This window comes from Rhinolophus hipposideros (assembly GCF_964194185.1).
Source record: "Rhinolophus hipposideros genome assembly, chromosome: 12".
Lineage (NCBI taxonomy): Eukaryota > Metazoa > Chordata > Mammalia > Chiroptera > Rhinolophidae > Rhinolophus > Rhinolophus hipposideros.
This window is the reverse complement of record NC_138058.1, coordinates 47,235,971-47,262,473: the sequence shown is the minus strand read 5'-3', so window position 1 is coordinate 47,262,473 and position 26,503 is coordinate 47,235,971. Positions and strand designations below refer to the sequence as shown.

Below are 26,503 nucleotides of genomic sequence, written 5' to 3'. Positions count from 1 at the left end.
GTTTGTTTGCTTTTTCTTTTAAATGTTTGAAAATTTAAAATATTTTACTGTCTTTCTTTTGGGCACGTTTTTGAAGGGATTTTTATCCCATTCAATTCTTTTGGGAGATTGCGCTTTTTAGGCAGATGAGGGGAGTGCAGTTGAGACAAAGCCTCTTTCTGCATTTGATTTTCAAATGTCCTCAGCTCAAAATAATTCTTATGCCACTGGATATAATTTGCATTCCTTCACATGTTTGAAAGAACAACAGTTTAGTTAGAGATAAAACAGTTGTGTCATGCTTTCCTTCCTAGAAGTATTTGACACAGCTCCCCTTCCTTCTTCATTCCACTTTGGAAGACTGAAACTAGCCTGATTTATTTACTCTTCTCCAGCTTTATGTGGCTTTATTTAGCAGGGTGTGGAGGAGAATGAGGGATTGAATTCCCATGGGATTCTTTATTTGCCTTTAAAATCGAACAGCCAGAATATATTGTGCTATTTTTTCCTTAATATAAATTGTAAATATGTTTTCCCGATATCTTAGTAGACATGTCTGTATAATATTTTATCCTCTAGGTAAGGTTTTATTAGCCTTAGCACTGTTGACATTTGAACCATTAATTCTTTGCTTCAGGGCTGGTCTATGCATTGTAGGCTATTTTACAGCCTTCCTGGCCTCTACTAACTTGATGCCAGTAGCACCCCCTCCCATGCCAGTGTGACAATCCGAAATATCTCTAGACATTGGCAAGTCCTTTGGGGGCCAAAATCTCCCCTCGTTGAGAACCACTGCTGTAGATTTTTATTCCATTCCTCTATTGTTAGGAATGCAAGTTATTTTTATTCTCAGTATAAATTGCACTGTAATGAACATCATTACATACAAAAGTTTTTCTGTTTTGAACTGTTGTTATGGTGAGTTACATTATTGATTTCCAAATACATAACCATTCTTCTGTTATAGAGGATTTTAAAAAATGTGCTGACAGATTCTATTTGCTTAATCTTTTAAAACAATAATACAGTACTTATGTACAATTTGAGTTATTTCTTTAAGATAACTTCTCAGAAATAGGATTTCTGGGTCAGAATTTCTAATTATTATATAATCTTGGTATTTTTAGGATACATTTCTAATCTACCCTAGCATGACTGGCAAAATCACTGGTGGAGAGAATTTCCATAGCCAGTTTATAATCCTTGCAACACGTTGGTTGGTATGAAGTGTTCTGCTCGACTGAGGTGTACCTGTTACTTTAATTCTTTTAATAAACTTTTAATTTTGAAGTAATTTTAGATTTACAGAAAAGTTACAAAGATAGTACACAGTTCCCACATACTCCTTTAAACTGATTTTCTTACATTACTAGGTATATTTGTCTAAACTAAGAAACCAACATTATTAGAATTCTGTTAACTAAACTCCAGACTATTTGGATTTCACCAGTTTTTTTTGTTAACTCCCTTTCTCTGTTCCAGGATCCAATCCAGGTACCACATTACATCTAGGACTCTTGCCTTTTGAGTCCCCAAACATTTATATAACTGTTTTTTATTTTAAAAAGGAAGAAAAACGTTTTCAATGCAGTAACCACTTAAGCCTTGAGATGAAGAGTGCCAGCTCGAGGCTAACCTGCTTTGACTTGAATCCTGATTCGCCACCTAAATTGTGTTGTCTGGGTACACTAGGTATCTGTTTTCTCAGTTGGAAAATAAGAATATTAATAGTACTACTTTACTAAATTGTTATTTGATCTAAATGATATAGTGCACGTCAGTCTTTTAATATAAAGCCTGGTGTACAAAAAGTGAAGCATTATTATTTATATTTCTATTACTTACTATTTATTTATATCACTAGTATATTATAATATACTAGTCTTCAGAAATTCTTTGGGGGAAAATCTTATCCATGTGCCTAAGGCATCCCTGACACCCCCCTCATCCTTTTGATAGGAAGCAGATGGGATGGACAGATTGTGCTGTTTCTAAGCGAGGCTCACCAGTGTCCACATGCCCGCCCCCCCAGAAACAGCATGCCAACTGTAGGAGAGGGGGGGTTTCGCAGTTTCTGGATGTCCTTTATAGAAGTGTCACAATTTTCTTTGTCTAAAGATTTTTGGCTAAAGGTTTCTTTGAGAATTGTTTGCTTTTTTGATATTTGTTATTCTAAACAGTAGAATTTAAATGAGTTAATGTTTGTGGAGTATTTAAGCACAGTGCCTGCCATAGAATGAGCACTGTGGAAGGATTTGCTTGCCTCAATTAAGATAAAAGTGTGTTATAATCATTTTCTATAATGAGCCCCTGGAGCAAAAATTAATTAAAATAATAAGAGGTGAGGGGACCATTAGCCCTCTCAGATTAGTCAGTCACGTAATTGTCCCTGAAGGGGCCTGGCTTCTGACCACACCTCTCTGCAGTCTGGTCCATCTGCTGCAGAGATGGATTCAAGCAGCTAAAAATTCTTAACGTTGGCCATAGGGCTGGTAAAAGTGCGAGTAATAGCTGGCATTTGTAATTATGAGGAAATAAAGGGAGAATGAAATTGTTCAGGCATTTTTTTCCCCCCTACATGTCCTGCAATTTAAATTTCATTGCAATCAAAACTATCCAAGTGTGGTTTCTCAGGAAAGGGGTGGTCCTAATTTTGGCAGGACCTAAAGAGACAACATTAAATTAGTTTTTTAAAAATTCTGGTGATGGAAAATTTCAGACATACATAAAGGTAGAAATAGTATATATTGAGCCCCCAAGTACCTTTCACCCTACTTCAGCATTTACTGACATAGAGCCAATACTTTTTAAAAAATTTATTGGTGTGACGATGGTTAGTGAGCCAATAGTGTTTTTAAATTGCCGTCAGTTCCCATAACATCATCAGTCTAACAGCAACCATTTTCATTTTTGTATATTTCATTTTATGTGTACAAATTTTACATTGTTAGGTATTAGTACAAATATTTTTGTTCTTCGTGTTATTTATGGTTTTTTGTAAGCAGTATTACCAATAATCAGTCGTTTTAGTGGGTTTCATAATTACTATTTTATGTTCCTCAATTCTCCCTTTCTTTATATGTTCTCTTTCCATATTCTATTCTGACATTAGCTTTGAAAGAGCACTGATATTTTTTCTGTTGCAGTAAATGATCCATCTTAGTTTTCATGTATTTATAAACAATAGACATCTAATACAAAGCTGTCCTTTTTTTTCAATCCTTGGTGGGGGAGAGTGCATGTAAATTTTAAAATGTTAAGTGATTGAAGGACAACTGTACTCGTTTAACTTGATTGCATCCTTTCTTTCAGCATTATCATGTTTTTAAAATGTCTTAATGTTAACCAGACACCTGTCTTTATCCATTGATCCTAGATCTGCCCTCTGGAACAAGTAAATGAGCCTTTTCTTCTTTCACAAGGATTCAGTGTTTACTCTCAGCTCTGCTAGGACTCAGTAACTCCTCTATAGCCTAAGCAGTCCCAACTACAAATATTCTTCATATTTGTGTTTTTGAGCTGCCTACTGTTCTTCATTCTTTTGTTTAGGGTATATTTTAGTTTTGTCAATGTCTGTCTTAACATGTGGTCCTTAGAACTGAATGCAGTGTTTTATTATGTTTTGCAAGTTAGATTACTGAAGCTTATATTAACCTATACTTGCATGTATATTTTCTAGTTTTAATGAGCTTGAGTTAGGAACCGTTGTGCAGCCATTTTCAGTTGCAATAGGCCTCCTGTAATGTGAGCGTTATCAAATTCATGTTATTTTTAGCAAGCCAGCTACTTCATCTGATGCTCACATGCTCATTCATTCATTCATTCCACAAATATTTATGGAGTGCTTACTGTCTGCCATGAGTGCTTTTAGTCATTTTTGGCAGTGAACAAGACAGATGTAGCTTGTCTTGTGAGTTTACGTTCTGGTTGGGGCAAAAATGTAAGAATTTAATGAAAAACAATTGCAGCAAGCTCTGAATAAAATAAAGCAGGAAAATGAGCTGTGATGGTGTTTGGAGAATACTTTGGGTGGTCAGGAAAGGCCATGCGACTACGGGAGTAGAAAGGTAAGGGTGATTTCAAGAAGAGAAACCAGTAAAAACAAAAGTCCGGAGGTGAGGAACAAGCTTGACGTACTGAGGGAGTTGAAAAGGCCACTGTGGCTAGAGAGCAGTTAGTGATGGTGGAAGAGTTACAGGAAGTAGAGTGGGAGAACTAAATGGGTCAGATCACAGAGGGCTGTAGTAAGAAGTTTGGATTTTCTTCTAAATTCAGTGGGAAGTCAACAGTGACGCTTCCCATTACATTTAAGAAAGATGACCCTGGAGAATAATAGGGAGGCCGAAGTGGGAGCAGGGCCACTAGTGAGCGGGTTACTGTAGTCGCGTAGGCAGGAGATGGTGCAGCTGCAGGCGGAGAGGTGCCTGATTGGGGCGGTATTTGGAGACAGAATCGGCAGGGTTTGCTAATGAGATAGTGTGTCTGAGAGAAAGCAGAGTCAAGGCTCTGACATATACTTTTGTTCATGTGAACAAAACAGATTGATTTCAACTCTGGAGAAAAAAGCTGGTGTACCATTAATATTTACTGGCTGAGGTCTGACAATCAAGTTCCCGAACTTGTGGCAACACTGTTGCTGACCTTTTTTGATATCAGAGGGATTATTCATTATGAATTTGTACTAACTCGACTAACAATTAACCCAGTTTACAATTTGGAAGTGCTGAAAAGGCTGCGTAAAAAAGTTAGACGACCTGAACTTTTCACCAACAATTCATGGCTCTTGCATCACGACAATGCACCCGCTCACACGGCACTGTCTGTGGGGGAGTTTTTAGCCAGTAAACAAATAACTGTACTGGAACACCCTCTCTACTCACCTGATCTGGCCCCCAGTGACTTCTTTCTTTACCCGAAGATAAAGGAAATGTTGAAAGGAAGACATTTTGATGACATCCAGGACATCAAGGGTCATACAATGACAGCTCTGATGGCCATTCCAGAAAAATAGTTCCAAAATTGCTTTGAAGGGTGGACTAGGCGCTGGCATTGTTGCTTAGCTTCCCAAGGGGAGTACTTTGAAGGTGACTGTAGTGACATTCAGCAATGAGGATGAGTTTGGAACGTAATTGTCTGACCTCATATGTTGATGTTTAAGAGACTGGAGTTTGAAGCGAGACAGCCTGGTTTACGACAGCTTTGCTCCCTACCTTGCATGAGTTACTCAACCATTCTGTTAAGCAGTGAGTGCCCTCATCTATGAAATGAGGGCAGATATTTATCTTATAAAGTTGTTGGAAAGATTAAATGAGCTGACTGACATAGGTGAAGTTGATATAGGTTCCAGTGCCTGGTCATATTAATGATAAATGTTAGCTTTCATTGTGTTAAGGGTTTTTGCAAGGGTAATCTTGAGTCTACGTAATATTTGCCATATGTTAACTTTCTACAGTAACTTCTATATAAGATGCAGGTCTGCCCTTTAATTGCAATGTTGCATTTTTTGTTACTCCTCGGAGGTATCTAATTCTTTATTTTCTGCCATTGTGAAAATATGGAAAAATAAATTGCTTTGTTTTCCTTTGTATGTTGCAAGCTAAAATTTACATTAATGTTGATTGCATTTGTATCAAGTTTTAGAATATGCTTATACTGTATGTCTTAGACTGAAGAAATGTCTTGCAAGAATTATCAGAAATACTGGATTTTTGCTAACATGCCACATAATGCAGCTTTTATATTCATGTCTAGAAAACTATCTTAATCCTATTTCCATAAAATGCACCGTGAGAATTTTGTTTTCACTTTGTCTCTTATAGAAGTGCAATTCATTTAGATAGAATTTGATAATTGTATTTACAACGGAGCAGCACTAAATGTTTAAGAATTTCCCCCTCTGTTACGTGGTATATTCTGTGAATTTATAATATGCTTTACCATAGTTTGGTTCCATCTTAAAGAGGCTATTACATCTCAGTGTTCATCTTACATTGAGTGTAGAAGTCATGCTTTTTATTATTTTTTTTAATAGCAGGGTTCACCAATGGGTTTACTTCTTCAAGAAAATGATAGCATATTAAAAGGAATGAATGTATCTGCTGGGTTTTAGTGGTTTGTTCAATATGTCAACGTAGATGATTGTTTCTTTTGCAGAGACAAAAACCTTTGGGTATCAGTATATCAGTGCTTATAATGGTTTTGATTTTTATACCTTGTAGCTTTTGATTGCAAAAATGGATTCACTCTAAAGGAATTTTCCTAGTTGAAATAACATTCATTAACTGGTATTAAATTTAAGTAATTTAATTTTTGTTACATTTACACATTTAAAATTGAAAAGGTACAACATAGCATATAATGGAGAGTATCTGTTTTATTCCTGTCTTCCAAGCTCTTGATTTTCCTTCCCCAAAGGTTCCAGTTCTGTGTATGCTTCCAGAAAATGAATGTGTGTATCTATGTGCATGTGTGCACAAATCTTTTTTTTAAATTGTAGGGTATTATGTTTTATCATATTTTATCATTAAATATGCATCATGATTCATCATTAATCAGTTCCCAAATGAGTGATATTAAGATGGTTTTATGTATTTTATTCTTCCTAACAGTGATGCAGTGAATACTCGTTTTGTATATGTAGGGGTAAACCTGTATGTAAGTTCTTAGAATTTGGTTGAAGAGTATGTGCAACTGTAATTTTTGATAGACTTTATTAAATTGCCTTCCAACTGAGATTGTCCCAGTTTACTGGTATCAACTGTGTGTGTTTCTGCGTAGTCTCCTTGAGAGAATGGTCATCAAACTTTTGGTCTTTGATGATACATGAAAATGATATTTCAGTGGAAGCTTATTAATTTTCATTTGTTTTATGAATGTGAGATTGGACATAATTTAAGATCCATTTGTGCGGATTTTTTGGTCCACTTTTCTATCATGTTGCTGGTCATTTTCTTAATGATTTAACGGACCTTTTTATATATTAGGGCGATGATGTGAAATTCAATTCCTTAAATCTTATGCAGCATGCTACTGTTTTACTTTATACTTCTTTAATTAATTAAATAAACATTAACATAGTTTAAAGAACCAACCAGTTCTACAAGCTCCTCTTTTTGGAGGAAGATTTCACTGGAACCACCCATTTCAAACTCTTAAAGAGCAGAGTACTTTGGAATGTAACTTCAAATCTCTAAATAATGTGCTTCTTGATTTTTATTTTTTATCTTTTTATTTTTTAGTTTTTAGTTTCAGGAATTATCTGTCCCATTACCGAGGATGAGATTTAACTCTGTCACTCCACTACCCCTCCCCCCCCCTCTCTCTCTCTCTCTCTCTCTCTCTCTCTCTCTCTCTCTCTCTCTTTCTCTCTCTCTCTGTCTCCCTCCTTTTCTCTCTCTCTCTTCCTGATCTTTCTCATCTTATAAAGATAGGGGGGTTATTTTTTATTTCCTTCACAATTTCTTGTTTTGCTGGAGTTAAAGTTTTTGTTCAGTGTTTAATGTACTAATCATTAATTCAACCCTTTATTTTCCCCCAGCTGAGACCAGTGTCATTCTGATTCTTGAGCTATTGTATGAAACCTTTTTCTCTCTCTCAAAGCTTCTTGGCTCTTGCCCTTACCTCCAGTGTTGTGAAATTTTTGGTAATGTGCCTTTATAAATGTCTGTTCTCATTCATTGTGCTTGGCACAGGGTGTGCCCTTTTAATCTTGAAATACATGCCCTTCAGTTTGAAATTTTCTTAATTACTCTTAAAAATCATTTATTCGCTTTAATTTTTTGTGTTCTCTTATTTCTGTTTTTGGGCTCTTGCACCCCCTGGATCCTGTGTTTTACCATCTCTGTCTCGTGCTATAATTTCTGGGAGTTTCCTCCAACTTTTATCTTCCCAGCTTTCTCTTCTACCATTATGTTTTCACTTTACAGGAGCTCTTTTGTTCCTCTGAAGGTTCTATTTATTCTGTTTAATAACATTCTGTTATTTCATGGGTTCAAAATCTTATCTTTCTGAAAAGAGATTGCTTGCTTGCTTCCTCCCTTATTTCCTTTTTTCTTAAATTTTCTTTTCCCAATGTAGTCCCTGTCTCTTCCAAGCTGCACTTTTCTGCTTGTTTTGGCCCCTCTTGTATTAGGGAAATTCTTCTATAGTTGGCCATGGACTGTTTGCTTATATTTTAAAGTGGGCATTAATAGCTGATTGGACTGGCGGTGAGGTTCATTGCAGGATGATTTGGCTGACCTATTTTTTTCTTTTTTTTAACCTTTAATGTTAGTATCTTTAGATCTTTCCTATAGGGCTAGTGAGACTTTAAAGAACATAATTATGTAGATTCTTCTCATCTTTTGTTTAAAGGATATAAATTTGATTGCCCGCATTTTAGGAACCAAGTGTCTGAAAGGGGCTATGATATCAAATAATGAGTATGTAAACTGTCATATAAATTTATGTTTTAAGTCTAGTTTCCAGCCCTCATCCCTGCCTGGTATTCTCCAGTTACAAAAGTCCTATTTACCTTCTTCAGAAATACACCTCCATCCCTGTTATGGGTGAGGGAATGGTATTCATTCATTCAGCTACACTGAACCAGACAGGAGAATTCTGGGGAATCCAAGTACTTCTTCAGTGGGCCCTTAGTCCTGTTTTTAGCTTCCCTTACACCTCCACTTCAGAGGTAACACCAAAACCGGAGCCTTTGGATACAGTCTGCAGTTCTAGCTAGTTTGCTTCTTTGTTTCTTCGCAGCTGGCTTAGTTTCTGACTTAGTGTTCCTAGTCAGAGTCTCAGTTCTTCTGCTTCCCAGCCTTCACAGTTCAGTTGCTGATGCCTCTGCTCCCATTGACTTTATCTTTATGGATTTAAAAAGCCCCTTATTACTATTTAGTGGGATTTCAGAACAGAATATTTTACTTTTAGCTCATTCAGAGATAAGCTTGGATCAGGTAAAACTAAATTCTCGGCTTCTATGGCTATTATTTTTCATCTGTTTTTGCTGTCAAGTTCTTTGAGAATCTGATGAATGTTTTGAACTCCATCTGAGCAAAAAAAAAATGTATATAATGCATCCCGTAGTATTTTGTGTAAATTTCATATTTTTAGAGTTTATAATCTATGAGTCAGAGGTGTTCTCTACTGAAATGTTATTCCTTTCTTTTGTCAACATTCTTCTAGGCAAAATAGTTCCCAGCAATATTGAGAAGCATTGACTTCCTTTACATAGAATATAAAACTAAACTTCCCTAGAAGATAACCATGCCAAATTAGTGACTTCTTCCTTAAAAAAGTAAAATTCAAATTGGGTAAATAATTAAAAGACAGCAAGCAAATTTAGTTCTGCTTAAAGGTACATTAAAGGTACATTTCAGTAAGAAGACTGCCTTTGCTTTGAATAAAAGGTTGAAATTGAAACTTGGTTCCATATGACATAAGCACATACAGTTATAGTGGTATAGTGGTATAAGCCTTTAATATAAGGCTTGTCATAACGCAGTATGTGGTTAATTGCCTCCTGTATGAGAGACACTAACTACTTCCAGGGGTTCAGAAAGATGACAAATACTTGTTTTGATTGGAGGGGTTTGTAAGATTTCATATAAGAGGACATGCTTAACTTGATTTTTTTTTTTTTTAATTTGGAAAAGAGGGTAATAATGGTTGCTATCATTTTGGGATCTTTGGGCAATGAGCCTACATAACTTCTCTAACTTTCATTCAGAAATTGAGAGATCTGGTTAAAATCTTTTTCTTTTCTTTTTTCTTTTTTACATTAATCAGGTATTGCATATGAAATATGAACTTGTCCCATGGTACTTGTTCTATCCGTGGTAAGCTGTATTTTGGTCTTACAATGTCATGTATAATCTTACAGCTGTTGGCAGCAGTTGGTAATTTACTTACTCATCAGACTCTAAAAACATAGAATTTTAGAACTGGAAGAGATGTTCAATATTGTTTTGTATAGCTTTTTTTAAAAATAGGAAAACAGATACTGGGCACAGAGCCAGGAATCAAACTCAAAAATGTTTTGGCATTTTTCCTCTTGTTTCCTACAGATCATTGTCTTAACATGTGTTTATTGCATGTGTTTGTGTTTTGGGTGCAAGTTAGTTTGCTTTTATTAGAAAATATTTTTGTAGGCACTGTAGATTTCTTGGTTCTTTGGGGAACATTTGGTTTTGTCTTCTGAAATCTAGATCTGTGTGTATATTCAAACATGTAGTTTGTTTTCTGAAGATTTTGTTGTATGAAACTTTCTTAGATCATTTCAATAAAATATGGCACTTTGTCCTAATAATCTCTGATAGATGTTTTTGTAATTCATATGAGCAATTTTCATGGCCAAACCTTATGGATTATCCTATGAAATGAACTGTTAATAGATAAAATGACTTTATGATTGTAATGTGTGAGTAAACTATCACTTCTTTAAAAAAGAAAAATCCAGGTCCAGGCAAATAGGAGTAGCCAGTCCTCTCATTCCCAGCTCTTTTGCTTGAGACAAAATTTCTCTCCCCTTTGGCAAACTGTATCCCTTATCACTTTTGCCCCTCACTACTGACTTAAGGACGGCAGAGAGCATTTCAGTTTACTTTCAATGCCTCTCTAGAATATGAGCATTAAGAAATGTTCCCCTTAATTTGACATAATTGAGATAAGGTAAGAACTTTTAAACTTTAATAAAGATAGAGGAAATCCAAAGAGAAATAAACACAGAGCACAATAACCAAATACACAGTGTAGTCGTCTGTGCCTTGTCTTCTGGGGTGCACAGCTTCGTACCTATGGTATAACTCCTGGACGGCCTTCTTATGCTGGCTGCTGTGTTATCCCTTACCCCAGATCCATTCCTGCATGCTGACCTCGCTGCACATCCTCTGAGAGCTGAGGCTCTTCTGTGATGCTGGGCTGATGAGTTCAGGTTTTTCACCTGAGGCCTTTCTCTTTGCAGTGTAATGCAAAGAACCTCTATTTTCATCATGGGATCTCCTTCAATTCTAGGAGGGTTGTGGTCTTACTGTAAAGGCCACATAACAAATTTACCACATTTGTTGGGGATGGAAGTGTTGCTTTATTAAACTACTTCTCTCAAACTAATTTTTTTTAAAAAGGGTCTTCTGACATTTATTCAGTCCTTGTTTCGGCAAAGAAATAAACACACAAGTTACTGTTTTGGGAAATGGAGGTATACACTAAGGGCCATTAATTATGCAAAGTACCATGTGCTAAGTGCTAAATGGATGAAAAAGAAGTTGCGCTAATGAAATTTAGTAGAGCACCATGGGGAAAAGTTTTCTGGAAAAGGCAAGACACAGGTCTGACTTTTCAGGAAGGATGTAATAACTTTGCAGAGGTGGAGGGTAGTTAAGGAGGGAGGGCACATTTTAAAAATACAATAATTCAGTGTCCAAATTATGGTAGACAAAGTAGTTCTGCTTTTGATTTTAGGCTATATTAGAATCAGTGATTGCAGATGTTTAATATTTTTTCTTCACTTTTATTTTTATATTTATAATTAACTTGTTATTTGGAAAAATGAATCTATATTCTTTGATGACCTATTATTGTTTCCTACTGGGCTGTCAGTTTTCTTTGTAAATGTGAAGTATAGTTGGGCTTGATTGTAAATTGAGGGCAGCTTTGAAGTGTGTCTCTCTTTCAAGAGTGTGATTGATGAGAACAAATCAACCAGCAAAGGCAAGGGACCTAGAACTTTAAATTCAAAGGAATTTTTAAAAAACAATGCTTCAGATAATTTTTCTTGTTCTTTGTCAGAGTTTATCATAAATATGAATTAACTAAGTGCTATATTTATTGTTTTCCAGAATATAGAGAATTTTATCCATTGAATCTTACTTGGGTGTTTTATAATTGGAGATTAGCCTTTTTTCTTCTCCAGCAACTGTATGAATCCAGTTCTTCAGAGGAAGTTCTGTTCCTTAGATATGTTTACGGGGAAAGAGAAAAAAGCCTCTGTGATACGGATCCATTTGACTAAGGAGTAGAGATGATTTTGAGTGAACTAAAGGGGGATTTAGGAAAAAGGGAACCTGGAATGCAGCTTTGCAAGTGTTTTGATCTGGTGATGATTAGTGTTGCTACCTTTTGAATACGCACATTTGCCTATATTTGACTTATTTTGAACATCGTAGGAATATTTCAATTTGAGTACTTGATGAACCAGCCCTTAAAGTTTCTTGTAACTGAAATTTGGTTTATTTTATGTAAAGGTTGCCCACCCTCCTCCCTTACCCCATTTCAGAATTGGTTTTTAAGCAAACGCAAAGGTGTCAGAGTTTTTTATGTGGAAGCTTAATTCTAGAGAAAAATACAAACTGTAGATACCTGTCTAAATTTTAGGGCCTCTAGAACTTTTTTCCAGTTTTGTTCTCGGTGAAAAAAAAGCACAGTTGTTCTCAGTTGGGTTTGCTGGTTGCTCAGGCACAAAGGGGATGACACATCTGAGTTCCCAAATCCGTGATTCTAAGGTAAGTAGATAATGGATATCTCGGTAGGAAGTGTTATTCTTAGGATTTCAGTGCTTCTGCTTTGCCCCTTGAAATGCTTGTGTGTACACACACACACACACACACACACCAGCCATACCAAATGAATTGTACTCTTAATCTTCTTTCGTCTTTGTATATGCTAGCTAATTCCTTTCCCCACTTCTATCTTTTAGGCCTGAGCTTAGTTTTCCTTCTTCATTTGGAAACTTTTTAACTCCTGTAGGCTATTTTTGACACCTTGTTAGCATACCTGTACTTATCCCATATCACAGGCTGCCCTCATAAACTATGCACTGGTCTTTTTTTTTTTTAAGTAAAGAATATTTTAAATGTAAGTATAGTTGGTATGCAATATTATATTAGTTACAAGTATTTCTGGGCGTTAGTCTTGATTTTCCATCAGACTGTAAGTTCCTTTAGGGGGAGGGCATCTTATTTCTAGTACTTAGTATAATGCCTGGCAGGTAATAGGCACTCAGAAAATACTTGAATAAGAGACTATTGTACTATTGTTATATGAACTTTTAAATTAATTGAACAAAGTTAAAGTATTCCTGTGACAAATACATTAAAGGTGTGTCTAATTTATTGCTGTATTTTATGCACTGATTATAAATGAAAAATTTTAGAATCATCCCAGAAGAAAATACTATACAATATATAAACACATGGAAAGCTTTTAAGTGATTTTTAAAATGTGATTACTTAAAGTCATTTAAGCAAACTTTTTTTAAAAAGCACCAAAAAAAAACAGCCAGTAGTCCTCAGTCTTTCCAGGTATGAGAACCCTTTTTAAAATAATCATTTCTCAGATTCTTACTTAATAGCACACTATGTATCACTGATTGAGAAAATAAATAATAACATTATGTTGCTATGGGTTCAGTAATGTATTTTTCTCAAAGAAAGCAATGGGAAAAGGCAGATGTGTAGAGAACACTTTTTTCAGTCTTTAGGCAGTCATGTATTCTCAGTCTTGTAAAAACTCTGAGGCCCACAGAGTTGTATAGACCAGAAATCTCTAAAGTGGTATGCAGGACCATCCATTAGTATTAATATTTTAAAATTAGAACTTTTATTTATTGTCTTTCATCTTGAAAAAGGCTACTTGCATGTAGTACAGTGATTGACACTGGCTTCCCCACACTGTCAGTACAGTCAAATGGGCCAGTGAGAGATCCTAAGGAAGGTAGAATTTTCACATCCTCATTTGTAGTCAACATTATATCACATTGAAGTTTACATGTGATGATGTTGATTTGCGTATTATCTAGTTTCAACTAAAGTGTATTCAAAAAAATGAGCAAGTGACTAAAAGATTCCTACCAAAAAATCCGTTTGATTAAAATTATAATAAAACACATAACGTAATAAAGAGTTACAGCTCCTAATCCCAGTCTGACCTCTTATTATGGCATAGAAACTGTGGTATAATCAGATCTGAAATATCAGCCTCAGGAAAATCTGAGATTGTCAAAGAGGAGTGTTTGAAATATGGTTCTATATTTACTGTTGTTGAAATTGTACCTTGCCTAAGTGTACAGTGTCGCTTGACATATAGCTAAGAGGTAGCATATCATAAATTAGCAAGGCATTTAAAAAAATTATGCATTCTGAGGATAAAAACTAACCTTTAATAAGTTTTTTTCCAGAGATACTTGACAAAGCCATACAACATTCAATGCAGTACTTACAAAATCTCACTAATTTTAATTATAAATGTTTACAAGGCCCCTTGAGGTTTCTTGTTGAACAGTAAAAGACAGGAAGTCATACCACTGGGGAAATAACTTGTTTTTCCTACCTTGGTCGAAATGACTGAAATAATAATGTAATGTATGACAAAAAATTAAAAGGTGTTCCTTTGTCACCAAATTCCTTTTTAAACTGCCAATTTGAAGAACTCAGTATGAGAACAATGACACATTGTGGAAGGTTGGCTTTAAGGTTGATGAGCGTAGAGGTGTTTGTAACATACTTCCCCTTAGTATTTGCTAAGTTGTGTTTCAGTTGATAAAGACTTCTGCGGGGGGGGTGAGTAGTAAAATCAAATAGATGCTGCACAAATGTATATTCTCAACATAAATGGCTTCTCTAATAACCTTTTCTGGAAGAAAAACCATAGTCACTTAAGGTGAAAAACTTCACTGCATCATTCACTGACAAATTACTGCAGCAAAGAAGTTGACCCAGGAGTTTACGAAGAGCTGTTAGAGTGTCATCAATGTAGTTTAGTTAGTTTTGTGAAAGCAAGACCTTTAATATATATAGTGAGTTATTTACAGTGCTTATAAATGAGATCAGAAGTGATCAAGAAAGGAATGTTATCACATAGAGGTATGCTGATTGTCTTATAGCAAAAAGTTCTTTGCTTTTGAAGAGTTATGGAACTTAAAATAGGACTTGCTAATTCTTCAGCGGTCTGCAGATAGTTTTGGATAAAAGAAAACACTCTTAACCTTTTCAAGAGTACAGTTACTTACTTAGAAAGTAGTGTTAGCAAAAGCATTTGGGAAATAAATGTTTGCAAGTGGTTTTTTGTGAGTTTTGTTGGGAAAAAAGGTCATCTGTATTGACTGTCAAATTTGTATATTTTAAATACATGGGAATTGACGTATACGTTCTAGGAAAACTCATACATATGTACCAAGATTGTTCAAAACAGCACTGTTTTATTATTTTAAAAAAATGAGAAATAAATATTCATTGATAGTAGAGTGGTTAAAAATTGTGGTACAAGTATACAAATGGCATGTTATGAAACTAGCTCTGCATCAATGTGGATGAATCTTGGATATACAATGTGAGCCAAAAAAACAGTGCTAGAGTAATACACATTGTATGTACATCAATGTAAAATGTCAAACACATAAAACTAAACAACCACACATGAGATTGTTTAAACTATAAGGGATGCTAATTATAAAATTCAAGATAATAGGAGGCTTCAGTAGTCTTGATAGTATTGTTTCTTAAACTGTATTTATTTTATTACAATTTAGCTAAATGTATACATTATATAAACTCTTATGTATGATATTTCATGGTGTTTAAAACATTAAATCATTATGGGACAACCCCAACTTTAAAATGAGATCAGTTTAGAACTTTTTAAAAAATTGTCAATTTGTGCAAGAATGCAGTCCAACTTATTAACTCTGGGGTGAAACATGTAAGATTATGTTATATATTATATTATATTATATTATATTATATTATATTATATCCGGTCTTATAGTAAAATAAGACTGGTCTTATATTAATTTTTGCTCCAAAAGACGTATTAGAGCTGATTGTCCGGCTAGGTCTTATTTTTGGGGAAACACAGTAGTGAGTATTAGCGCCAGGACAGGCTGTAGGAAACATACCAGGGCATGGTGTAGTGGTTTGGAGAACAGTCAGTCCGAGTAAAGTGGGGCGGGAGGGTGACACTTGGTGGTACTTTGTAGTTCTGTCTATGGGTTTATTAGCAATAATATGTTTTTTTTAGCACATCATAAAAGTTGTATTTGGTTTTAATAGAATCTAGGTAATGGATTTCAGTCAATCCAAGTAAAGTTTTCAATTTGATATACAGTAAAAGCTTGAACATCAAATGTTTGTAGAATGTAGATTTTACACTTTACCTGAATTTTGGGATTGTCTTCAGGATCACTGTGGGGAAATCTTGATTACAACTTTTGGAAGTCTTTGTAAAATATATCAGCATACTTTTTATTGAACAAGATGTTGCACCACTCTGAATTCAGTCTTACTTCATCCCAGAGTTAATAAGTTGAATTAAAAACAAAAACAAAACAGGTTTTGTTTCTTGGTTTTCCTTTCTCCCAGAACAGTGGTTCTCAACTTGCTGTACATACGAATCACCAGAGAGGTTTTAAAAAAATACTGATATCTGATCTGGGTCCTACCCCCCAGAGATTCTGATTTAATTTGTCTGATGATTCTGATGTGCTAGGATTGAGGAACACTTTTCTAGAAAAAGGACGTACTGGGAAATTTTCTAGGTTTCTTTTTTCTTTTGGGGGGTTGTTGTGCCACTAAATTCGAATAATAGTGAAAAATATACTTGGATAGGAGTTACTAGAGAATAGATGGAATATTGTAGATAAATTCTCAAATTTAAACACCTACAATTTTTTTTTTCTTTCAGACCCATTGCTAACCATGGGTGCATTTTTGGATAAACCCAAAACCGAGAAACATAATGCTCACGGTGCTGGGAATGGCTTACGCTACGGCCTGAGCAGCATGCAAGGCTGGAGGGTGGAGATGGAAGACGCACACACCGCTGTTGTAGGCATTCCTCACGGCTTGGAAGACTGGTCGTTCTTTGCAGTTTATGATGGTCATGCTGGATCCCGAGTAGCAAATTACTGCTCAACACATTTATTAGAACACATCACTAATAATGAAGACTTCAGGGCAGCTGGAAAATCAGGATCTGCTCTGGAGCCTTCCGTGGAAAATGTCAAGAACGGTATCAGAACTGGCTTTTTGAAAATTGATGAATACATGCGTAACTTTTCAGACCTCAGAAATGGAATGGACAGGAGCGGTTCTACTGCAGTGGGAGTTATGATTTCACCGAAGCATGTCTACTTTATCAACTGTGGTGATTCACGTGCTGTTCTGTATAGGAATGGACAAGTCTGCTTTTCCACCCAGGATCACAAACCTTGCAATCCAAGGGAGAAGGAGCGAATCCAAAATGCAGGAGGCAGCGTAATGATTCAACGTGTTAATGGTTCATTAGCAGTGTCTCGTGCTCTGGGGGACTATGATTACAAGTGTGTTGACGGCAAAGGCCCAACGGAACAACTTGTTTCTCCAGAGCCTGAGGTTTATGAACTTTTAAGAGCAGAAGAGGATGAATTTATCATCTTGGCTTGTGATGGGATCTGGGATGTTATGAGTAATGAGGAGCTCTGTGAATTTGTTAAATCTAGGCTTGAGGTATCTGATGACCTGGAAAATGTGTGCAATTGGGTAGTGGACACTTGTTTACATAAGGTATGTAAGTCTTTTTGTTATAATTAAAATACCCTATTCATTTTGAAAAGACACGGTAAGTAAAATTGAGGAAGCTTAAATTTTTAAAACTTAAATGTTTTTATTAGGGCAGACCTGTATATTTTAAAATTATTTTCTTCACCAAACATAGAACCTTCTTTTTTTCTTTTTTCTCTTTTTGCCATCCTTCCTTGTTAGCCTCAACCTTCTAATTTGAAAATTAAGTTTGAGAAATTTGTGTTTTTTGCTGTCATTTGAGTACTTTATGGCTTGTTGTGTGGCAGAGGCATCTATACAGAATTGTGACTTTTGATTCAAATTCTCAACATTGGCAGTAGCTGTCTTATGCCTGATTATGAAGTAGTTTGATGAAATATGTATATCGTATAATTGTGTACTAGATACACAGAAGATCAGGAGACACATAAAATATTGGAAGATACACTGGAAACTTAGGCTAAGTAAACGTTTGTCCTTTAGTTCTGAGCCTCCTAGCAGCTAAGGTAAAAAACTGAAGTAAAAGTATGAGGTGTATATTTCTTACTGAGTAATAAAAGAAGCTTTTTCCTAGCAAGGAGATCATACGGAATTTACATGTGACTCAGTGTAACTAATATATGACATGGTGAATGATATCTTTTGTAGGAGATATCAAAATACTTTATATATATATATATATACATATAAATGTTTGTGTCATCCATCACTAATAAAAGACCCAAGGCTAGTTAGTATAAAATGTAATCCTGTGAAGAAATTTTGTGGAACACTAAAGTTTAATTTGGATGTGTAATATTCAGTGAATCTTAACTTGATAGAGTAATGGGAAAATTCTGGACAAATAGATAATTAGCAATTCCCTTGGCTGTCTTTAAACTAGTGACTAGTTCCAAGTGGATTTTTGACAGCATCTATATAGTAATGAGTTAAAGTTTGAATGATCTGGCCAGTGCCTGAAATATTGCAAGTATTCTGACTCTGATTAAAAAGGCAAAACTAACTTTTAGTTATATGAAATAAAGGTGTTGTTGACTGATTTATTCTGTCTAGATTGGAACCATTCTATCTCCCAACCATGTAAGTTGCTATGGAAAGTACAGTCATAGCCAAAAACTGTCTCGAAAAAGATCTCTGAATCTATAGAAATGCCCAGGTTTTGGTGAAGTATCTACTACTTTTCCGTAGAATGGGAAGAGAAACCTTCAAAAAGAAAATTTAAGAGCTAGTATTTCTAGTTGACAAGCATATTTTTTTTCGCCTGACTAGCAAATGAAAACAGGATTTTCTTGATTATGAAAATAGCATATGCTTGTTCATGAAAAAAAATCCAGATGATACAGAATATATAAAGGAACACTCAGAAATTTTGCTACCCACCTAAGTTGGCTTCTTGCATTGTTGTGGTATTTATCTTTCCAGTCTTTTTTGCCGGCCTGTTAGTGTATGTATATTTATAAAAATGAGATCAATATACTTGTTATACTACAATCTGCTTTTTTCATTCAATAGTATATTGTACAGAGAGCTCCACGTTTATAAGTATTGATCTAAATCATTTTTCGTGGTTGCACATCATTCTGTTGAGTGACATATAGTTTTGAGGGAATAGCCAAAAAGCTATTAGGTGTGTAATCTGAAGTCAAGAAAGAAGTTTGTATTGTGGATCAACTGCACTCTCCCATTGAAAGGACGCTGATGTTCAGGAATTTGGCTCCACGCCTCTGAAGGTGGGGTTTCAGTGATTCTTGTCGCATATTTCACTTGATAGCTTTTATCATTTTAAAGTGATTAGATATTGGTGGCAGTGTGAAAGAATTCTAAGCAGAGTCCTAAAATCTCAGAAGTGATAAATGATAGTAATAGGGATAAGAGATTGGAACGCGGGATTCGTTCCATTTTGGTGGAAGCTGACTATCATGTTTTCTTTGAATGAAGCTGTGTTCAAATTGAAATCAGTTTTGAGAAGTTTAGTTAGCTTTTTTTTATTGAAACATAATATTATGAACCACTGTGTGTTCCTTATGGAATTAAACAAACCTCTTATCCATTCTTGTTTTTCTAATTACATAATTTTGTTACTCCCCTTGTTTGTGTTGGAAAACCAATGGTTAGCAATAATATAAAACCATGTAATTTGAATAGAATATGATCGCTTTGAATTTAGTTTGAAAGATTGAATATAAATTTTAAAATCCATGGAAAGCACTTAGTCCAGTGCTTACTACTTAGCAATTTTCTCAGTAGGTGTTAGCTTCTTTAAGAGGAGAGAGAAATAAGAGTGGATCCAATTTTTAAGTAGATATTTCCCTGACAATAAATTTAAATAAAGTGTTAATATTTTCTACCACTGATAACTCTTGTCATGCCCTGTAGTTTACAAACACTTTTATACGTTAACTCATGAAATCTTGGGGGATTGTGATAGTTATCATAATCACAAGTTAATCAATAAATTTTTGCTTTCTATGAGCCAAATGCTATTCTAAGCACTTTACACTTTTAAAAAACTCATTTAATTTTCACAACTTAATTAAAGCTAGTTAGCATTATTGTTTTTAACAATAATTTTTCAGAGTTGCCATTTAACAACGTGAAGCTATCTGTAAATGTCGAATGAATACATACATCCTATCAGTTGGAAAATTAATTGATGATGCAAGGACGATTTGCATAAAACCAAAAAGGGAACAATCTTTTTCAATTGCTGTATAAAAATTACTGACATACTCATATTTTGAGTATTTTGAGTTTAGAGGAAAGTCATCTTTATGTAGAAATAGAAGCAGCATCATTGAAATCTCACATGCTGAGGTATAAATGTAAATTATTTCCTTTAAATATCTTTGGATATTTACACTTGTTGAAACTATCTTTCAGTTAATTTTTCAACTAGTAGGCTGTATAGTTTATAACTTCTAAAAATCTAATGGAGATTACATATACTGATTAGGAATGACTAAACAAACAGTGCTCACGCTGTTGTTACCAAAATAGAAAACGGTTAGAAGAAACTGGATTTCTAAAAATATGAGGCATTAATTCTGTTTATTCATAAAATTGCTTTAAAAAATCATTAGTGTTCAGTGAAGCTTTATTTTTGAATATCTATGGTATAAAGTTTTTGCCTGACCTCAGCTTATGTGGCAAATCCTGATTCTTGTGGAATGTATTGACTCCCTTTTTTGCTATTTGGAACCATATATGTGTGTATATATTCATACAGCCAATGCAATATTTCTAATATTAGTGATTATGAAAGTTTTGGTGGGTTTCATTAAGGAATGAAATTAGTTTGGGCCGTTTTGGAAATCCTCATTCCCCACTCTCCCCAGATATCAAAAATCTGATAATATACTCACGCTAGTTCTTCCTACTAAAGCATAAGTCTGTGGAGAGAGTTTACTCTTTTTGAAGCCTTTTTATGACCCATCTCCACTGCCTTCAAACTTTGCTTCACTAATTTTTAAGAAGGAGTGGCAGAAGTTCTTCAAGACCTGCCTGTTTTTTGTTGGGTGTTTTGTTTTTTTTTTTTTTTTTGGCTGTGTCATCATGTAGGTTCTGAAAAGGTAGCAAGTCTGAACGAAATAATGACTGCCTGGATTCTGGTTATAATTACTGAAAAGACTAGAATAGAATGGGCATGGCCTTGGCTTTTTTCACTTGGGTTGGCAAACCCCACCATCACACAAAATAGCTACCAACTCCATTGACTTAATTTTTTAGAGTGGTGAATAGGGAAAAAGGACTTGGGGGGAAAAAAATCACTATTCCCAAAAACAGTTTCACTCCGTTCTAAGCAACTCAGTTAAAGTAATGCATCTATAGGAAAAGTAAGGAGAAAGTGTTTTAAATTTAGTGCTAATACATGGTAATAGAGAGTATATATTCTGTGCTTCCTTTTTAATCTAGATCATTTGTAAAATCCAGTGTCTTCAAAATTTATTTTATCTGACTACAGTGTATCTCAGCCATCCACTTACATCCCATTGTTTTTTGCTGTACCCTCAGAACAGTGTCTAATTTAACTGTTTTCTTTTCTGCTTGTAGTTTAGTTTAGTGTCTTCGTTATCCTAATTAACAGTTTTCAGCTATATCAAATTCAGTAGAGATTTTAGTAGCATTGCTAAATGCAGGTTAATTAGCTGGGGGAAAATTGCACATTTGTTTGGGAGGATGTTTTTGGCTTAAGTCACTTCGGGAATATCCAATCTTGAATGGGAAATAGTTTAGAAGACTTAATACGTATAAAGATATATCTTCAATTTCTCAGATTGTGGAATGATGGTGGGTAAGAATAAGTATACAGTGTAATCAAAAGCCATAAAATAATTACAGGTCTGCCCGTACCTAAAGACCTTGTTCTTCATGGTATGCTTCAAGTAGTTCTCTTTGGAATGAAAATAACATGTGTTGAATGTGTACATTCTGGTTGATTAAATAAACTATGATTGCTTAATGTAACCAACTCTGTTTTGAAGTAAATAATAGAAAGTAGACTATAGAAATATAATTATTTCTTTTTCTTTCTTTGATATACAGGGAAGTCGAGATAACATGAGTATTGTGCTAGTTTGCTTTTCAAATGCCCCCAAGGTCTCAGATGAAGCAGTGAGGAAAGATTCAGAGTTGGATAAGTACTTGGAATCACGTGTTGAAGGTAAGAAAGATGTCTTTCTTTTTTTAAAGAAGGAAAGGAAAACTATTCTTCCTTGTTTATCAAATAGTTCTTTTAAAATTTCCTTTAGAAAAAAACAATAAAGTATTTCAAAACAAGGCCTTAAAAAGCAAACATCTATGTGCCTAAGATTTATTATCACATCTTGGACAAATGTATGGGAATTTATTGGCAAGGAGAAAGCAATATGTCTGTTGTATCACCAAAGAGAAGCATAATTTGAAAATAGTCTGTTAAAGCTTACTTTTTTTTCTTTCCATGATTACATTTTTAGTAGGAAGTGAAGAATCCGTTGAAATTTGCCTCAAATTTAGAACACCAAAGTGCTATAATTCCACTAACACTATATCTCCCTTCCCAAGTTAATTACAGGAATTCATCAGCATTCTTTCATCATACCGATAGAGTTAACATTGATGTTGTGAAAGATTACTAATTTCACTTATTTTTTAACTTTATTTTACAGTAATTTTAAACTTATAGAAAAATTGCAAAAATATTACAGAGAACTTTCACATACATGTAGTACCTTCTACCTAGTCACCATTTGTTTACATTATACCTCATTTGACTCATCTCTGTTTACTTTCTGTAGCATACTTTCTGATTCATTCTCTCTCTCTCTCTCTCTCTCTCATATCTCCCTTTTCCCCCACCATATTGCTGATTTTTTCTGAACTAATTGAAAGTTGCAGATACGATACTTCAGTACCCCTTAATACAAAAGGCACAGTATCTGCAAAACTGTATTCATCCATTAAAATTAGGAAGTTAATATTGATATAACATTGTCATCTAATCCACAGATCCCATTAAGATTTCCCCAGTTGTCCCAGTTACGACTTTTATTGGTCCAGGATCTAGTCCAGAGCACGTGCTGCAGGTAGCTTCCATGCCTCTTTAGTCTCCTTCCCGGTGAAAAAGTTGCATTGTTTTCTTGTTTTTACTGACTTGACATTTTTCAACAGTACAGGTTAGTTACTTTGTAAAATGCCCCTCCGTTTGGGTTGGCTGATGTTTCCTCTTGATAAGATGTAGGGTATACATTGGCAGAAACACTTCAGAAGTGATGCTAGGTCCTTCTCAGTGCGTGGTGTCAGGAGCCGCACCATGTGGTAAGTCGTAACTTGCATCACTTGCTTGAAGTGTTCTCTTTCAGGCTCCTCCATTGCAAAGTTAATTAAAATGAACAAACAAACAAAAAGTTAATAAATATGTTCCACTTATTAATAAGTATTCAGTAGGGAGATTCTTTGAGATTATGTTAATAACCTATTCTTTTTCAAATTTTCACCTACCAGTTTTAGTATCCATTAGTGGTTCTTACCTGAATCAGTTGCTACGAGGATAATAGACAAATGGTGATATTCTAATTCAGTTATTCTTTTTATATGTATTAGTTAGAATTTTACTGTAAAGAAAAAATATTTTCTCTTCTGCCCATTTGTTTAATTGAATCCATATGTGAACCTGGATTCAGATTCCTATTGTATTGTGTTACAATCTGTTACTGTTACTGTCATTTTGATGCTTATATGGTCCTAGATTTGGCCAGTGAGAACCCCTTCAGGCTTGCTCCAGTGTCTTTTGACCTGTCTGTAATTCCGTGAGCAGTTCCTTACTTTCTGGCATAATGAAATACTCCAGGCTCATCTTCTATTTCCCTGCACCAACCCTGAAATGAGCCACTGTTCCAATGATCTCTCTTTTAATTTTATTTTTATTTAGGAATTGGGATTTGTGCATAAGGTGTGCTGCTGGGGTATTTCTATTACTATACCCTCTCAAAAGGTAGAGCTATTCCCTGCCTCCCTCCCCTTCTCCCTTCCTCCCTTCCTATCTGGATATATCTGATCTATCCCACCAATAACTCCAACTTTTGTGTAATACAACAGAGTTCATTCTAGTTTTCTCTCTTCATATTTGTAACTCTTCTCGTACAATGAAAAACCTGGGTCCTACTATCAAACTGATTTGTCACAGTTAACCCTTGTGTAGCTGCCTTACTCTGCAGCGGCTTTCAACCCCATTCTAGGTCACCCCCCCCCAGTACTAAAGCTTTGCTTACTGTGCTCAGCTTGGATACCTCATGCTGGACCCTGCTGCAGCCACCATTGTACCTTCACCCTTGTAAGCCTCACCTTGCTTGGCCTTATCTAAAGGATTTTTGGGCTGAAAATCCATTATTCAAGAGTGAGGGAGGGGAGAAGCTTTATCTTTAATATAATTGCTGATGTGTTTCTGTTTAGATCTATTCTTTTTCTCTTTCTTGCCTTCTGTTGGGTTAATCAGCATCTTCTGTTCCAGTTCATCTCTGCATTTGCTTATTAGTTATACATTCTTTTACAAATTCATTAGTGGCTACCCTGATAAATTGACAATGTATGTTAGAGAGTGTGGCAGGATCCCCAATGTAATGACTACATTTTGATTTTATGTGTGATATTTAGAAATAAAATTACTTTTTATGAAGTTATACCGTGTTTCCCTGAAAATAAGACCGGGACTTATATTAATGTTTGCTCCAAAAGACGCATTAGGGCTTATGTTCAGGGGATGTCATCCTGAAAAATCATGCCAGGGCTTATTTTCCGGTCAGGTCTTGTTTTCGGGGGAACACGGTATCAGTTTTGTTTGTTTTAAGCTTGCTGGCATTCTTACAAACTTCTTTCCTGAATTCAGGATTGCATATTGACCTATATTTTCTCCTAACACTTTAATGGGTTGATTTTTTTTTTTTAAATAGTACATACATTTGAATGATAAAATTAATGATCATGATGTCGTAGGCTTGTAGAATTTGGTCTCTTATGAGTCATGTTTTGGATATAGTAGCCATAGTAATTGGTGAGAGTTTTATGAGGTGAAGATTTGCAATTTCAAATGCGTAATTACCGTAAGAAAACTGCATTCATTTGCAGGTTGTGGCGGGGGAGGGCAGATTTCTTAATGGAGTTATATTGCAGTAGAGACCAATTCTTTTTTTTTTTTTTTTTAAGTAGAAGAGTAAAGCAAGCGAAGAGTAACAAGGAATACTGGTTAGGAGGGTCTCTGAGGAAAGAGATTTGAGCAGATACCTGTGTATGGGAGAGAATGGTTATCTGGGGGAAGAGGGTTCCTGGCAAAGGGATCGGCAAAGACTGAGAAAGGAACGTGAGTAGAGAGTAACGAGATTAGAATTAGTTGGTAGAAAAGTGGAAGGCTAAGGGAGGCTGCTAAGCAGCAGATTGTGTAGGCTTCTATAGACCAAAATTAGGACTTGGGAGTTTATTCCAATGGTGATGGGAAGTCATTGGAAGATCTTGAGCACTAGAGTGACTTGAGCTGACTTTTTTCAGAGGCTCTCAGTTATTGTGTGAAGAGATTGTAAAGACGGGACAGGAGTGGAAGCCTGGAGACCGATTAGGAATCATGCATTAGTGTGGGTGGCAGATGGTTGGGTGGGGGGGGGGGGTTGCACTGCAGTGAAAACTGGTTGGCAAAGTGCTAGGCTGAAGGGGTTCTCAGCTGGGGGAGATTTTTAGCCCCCATGAGATGTGTGGCAATGTCTAGAGCAGTTTTGGTGTCGTAACTGAGGGAACGCCACTGGCACCCAGTAAGTAGAGGTCAGGGATGTTGCTTAACATTCTGCGATGCACAAGATAAACCTCCACTACAGAAAATCAATCGTCCGTGTCAAAATGTCAGTAGTGCGGAGGTTGAGAAACCCTGCCCTATAAAGATAAAAGTTTAAGGTAGAAAAATTGTACTCCTGCCTTTGTGAAGCTACAGTCTGTGCTATAGTAAACACTGTGTACAATGGGCGTGTGTTTGCAGTGTGCCTGCTCCAGGCGTGACATGGAAAGTGGAAACCTGAGGGACGAACATGGGTTAACCATGCAAAGAGATTGTTGGTTGGATTGGCATAAAAAGTGATACAAAGCAAGGAAAAAGTACATGTGAAGATCTAAAAGGAGAAGGCTTCTTTGAAAAGAGCCTATGGAGATAATAGCAGTCAGGGGTAGAGCTGAATGGGAATAAAGTTTAAGGTCACAGTGAGGCTTGGTAAACAGTCGGATTTTGCATCTTGTGGGCTGCTTTGGACAATGCTCTTTTGTTGTCTTAAAAGTAAGTTGCCATTGTCTGATTTTTGAGGAGTTTATGTCTTGATACTGTCCAAATAATCATGGTTCAAAAATCTGTTTTCCATAAATTATAAATACAAAAGAAACACGTAAATGTTTTGTTCTAAGCATTAGCAAGTTCTGGGATTCATTTTCCCTTTTTACTTTTAAATAAATTGTTGTAGAACATAACTATTTAGATATCAAAAAACCTATAAAGCAATTTTTAA

The 26,503-nt window shown here is 35.4% G+C and overlaps 1 protein-coding gene across 3 annotated transcripts in view; it reads left to right on the top strand.

Annotated features, from left to right (window-relative positions):
• The window catches only part of PPM1B (protein phosphatase, Mg2+/Mn2+ dependent 1B), a 64,218-nt gene that overhangs the window by 23,718 nt on the left and 13,997 nt on the right, over positions 1-26,503 (top strand). For all 3 annotated transcript variants that reach the window (XM_081068796.1, XM_081068794.1, XM_081068795.1), the window contains exons 2-3: positions 16,636-17,495; positions 22,035-22,152. In XM_081068796.1, coding sequence (XP_080924922.1) covers positions 16,650-17,495; positions 22,035-22,152 — 964 coding nt within the window. In that variant the 5' untranslated portion in view covers positions 16,636-16,649. The remainder of the gene's footprint in view (positions 1-16,635; positions 17,496-22,034; positions 22,153-26,503) is intronic.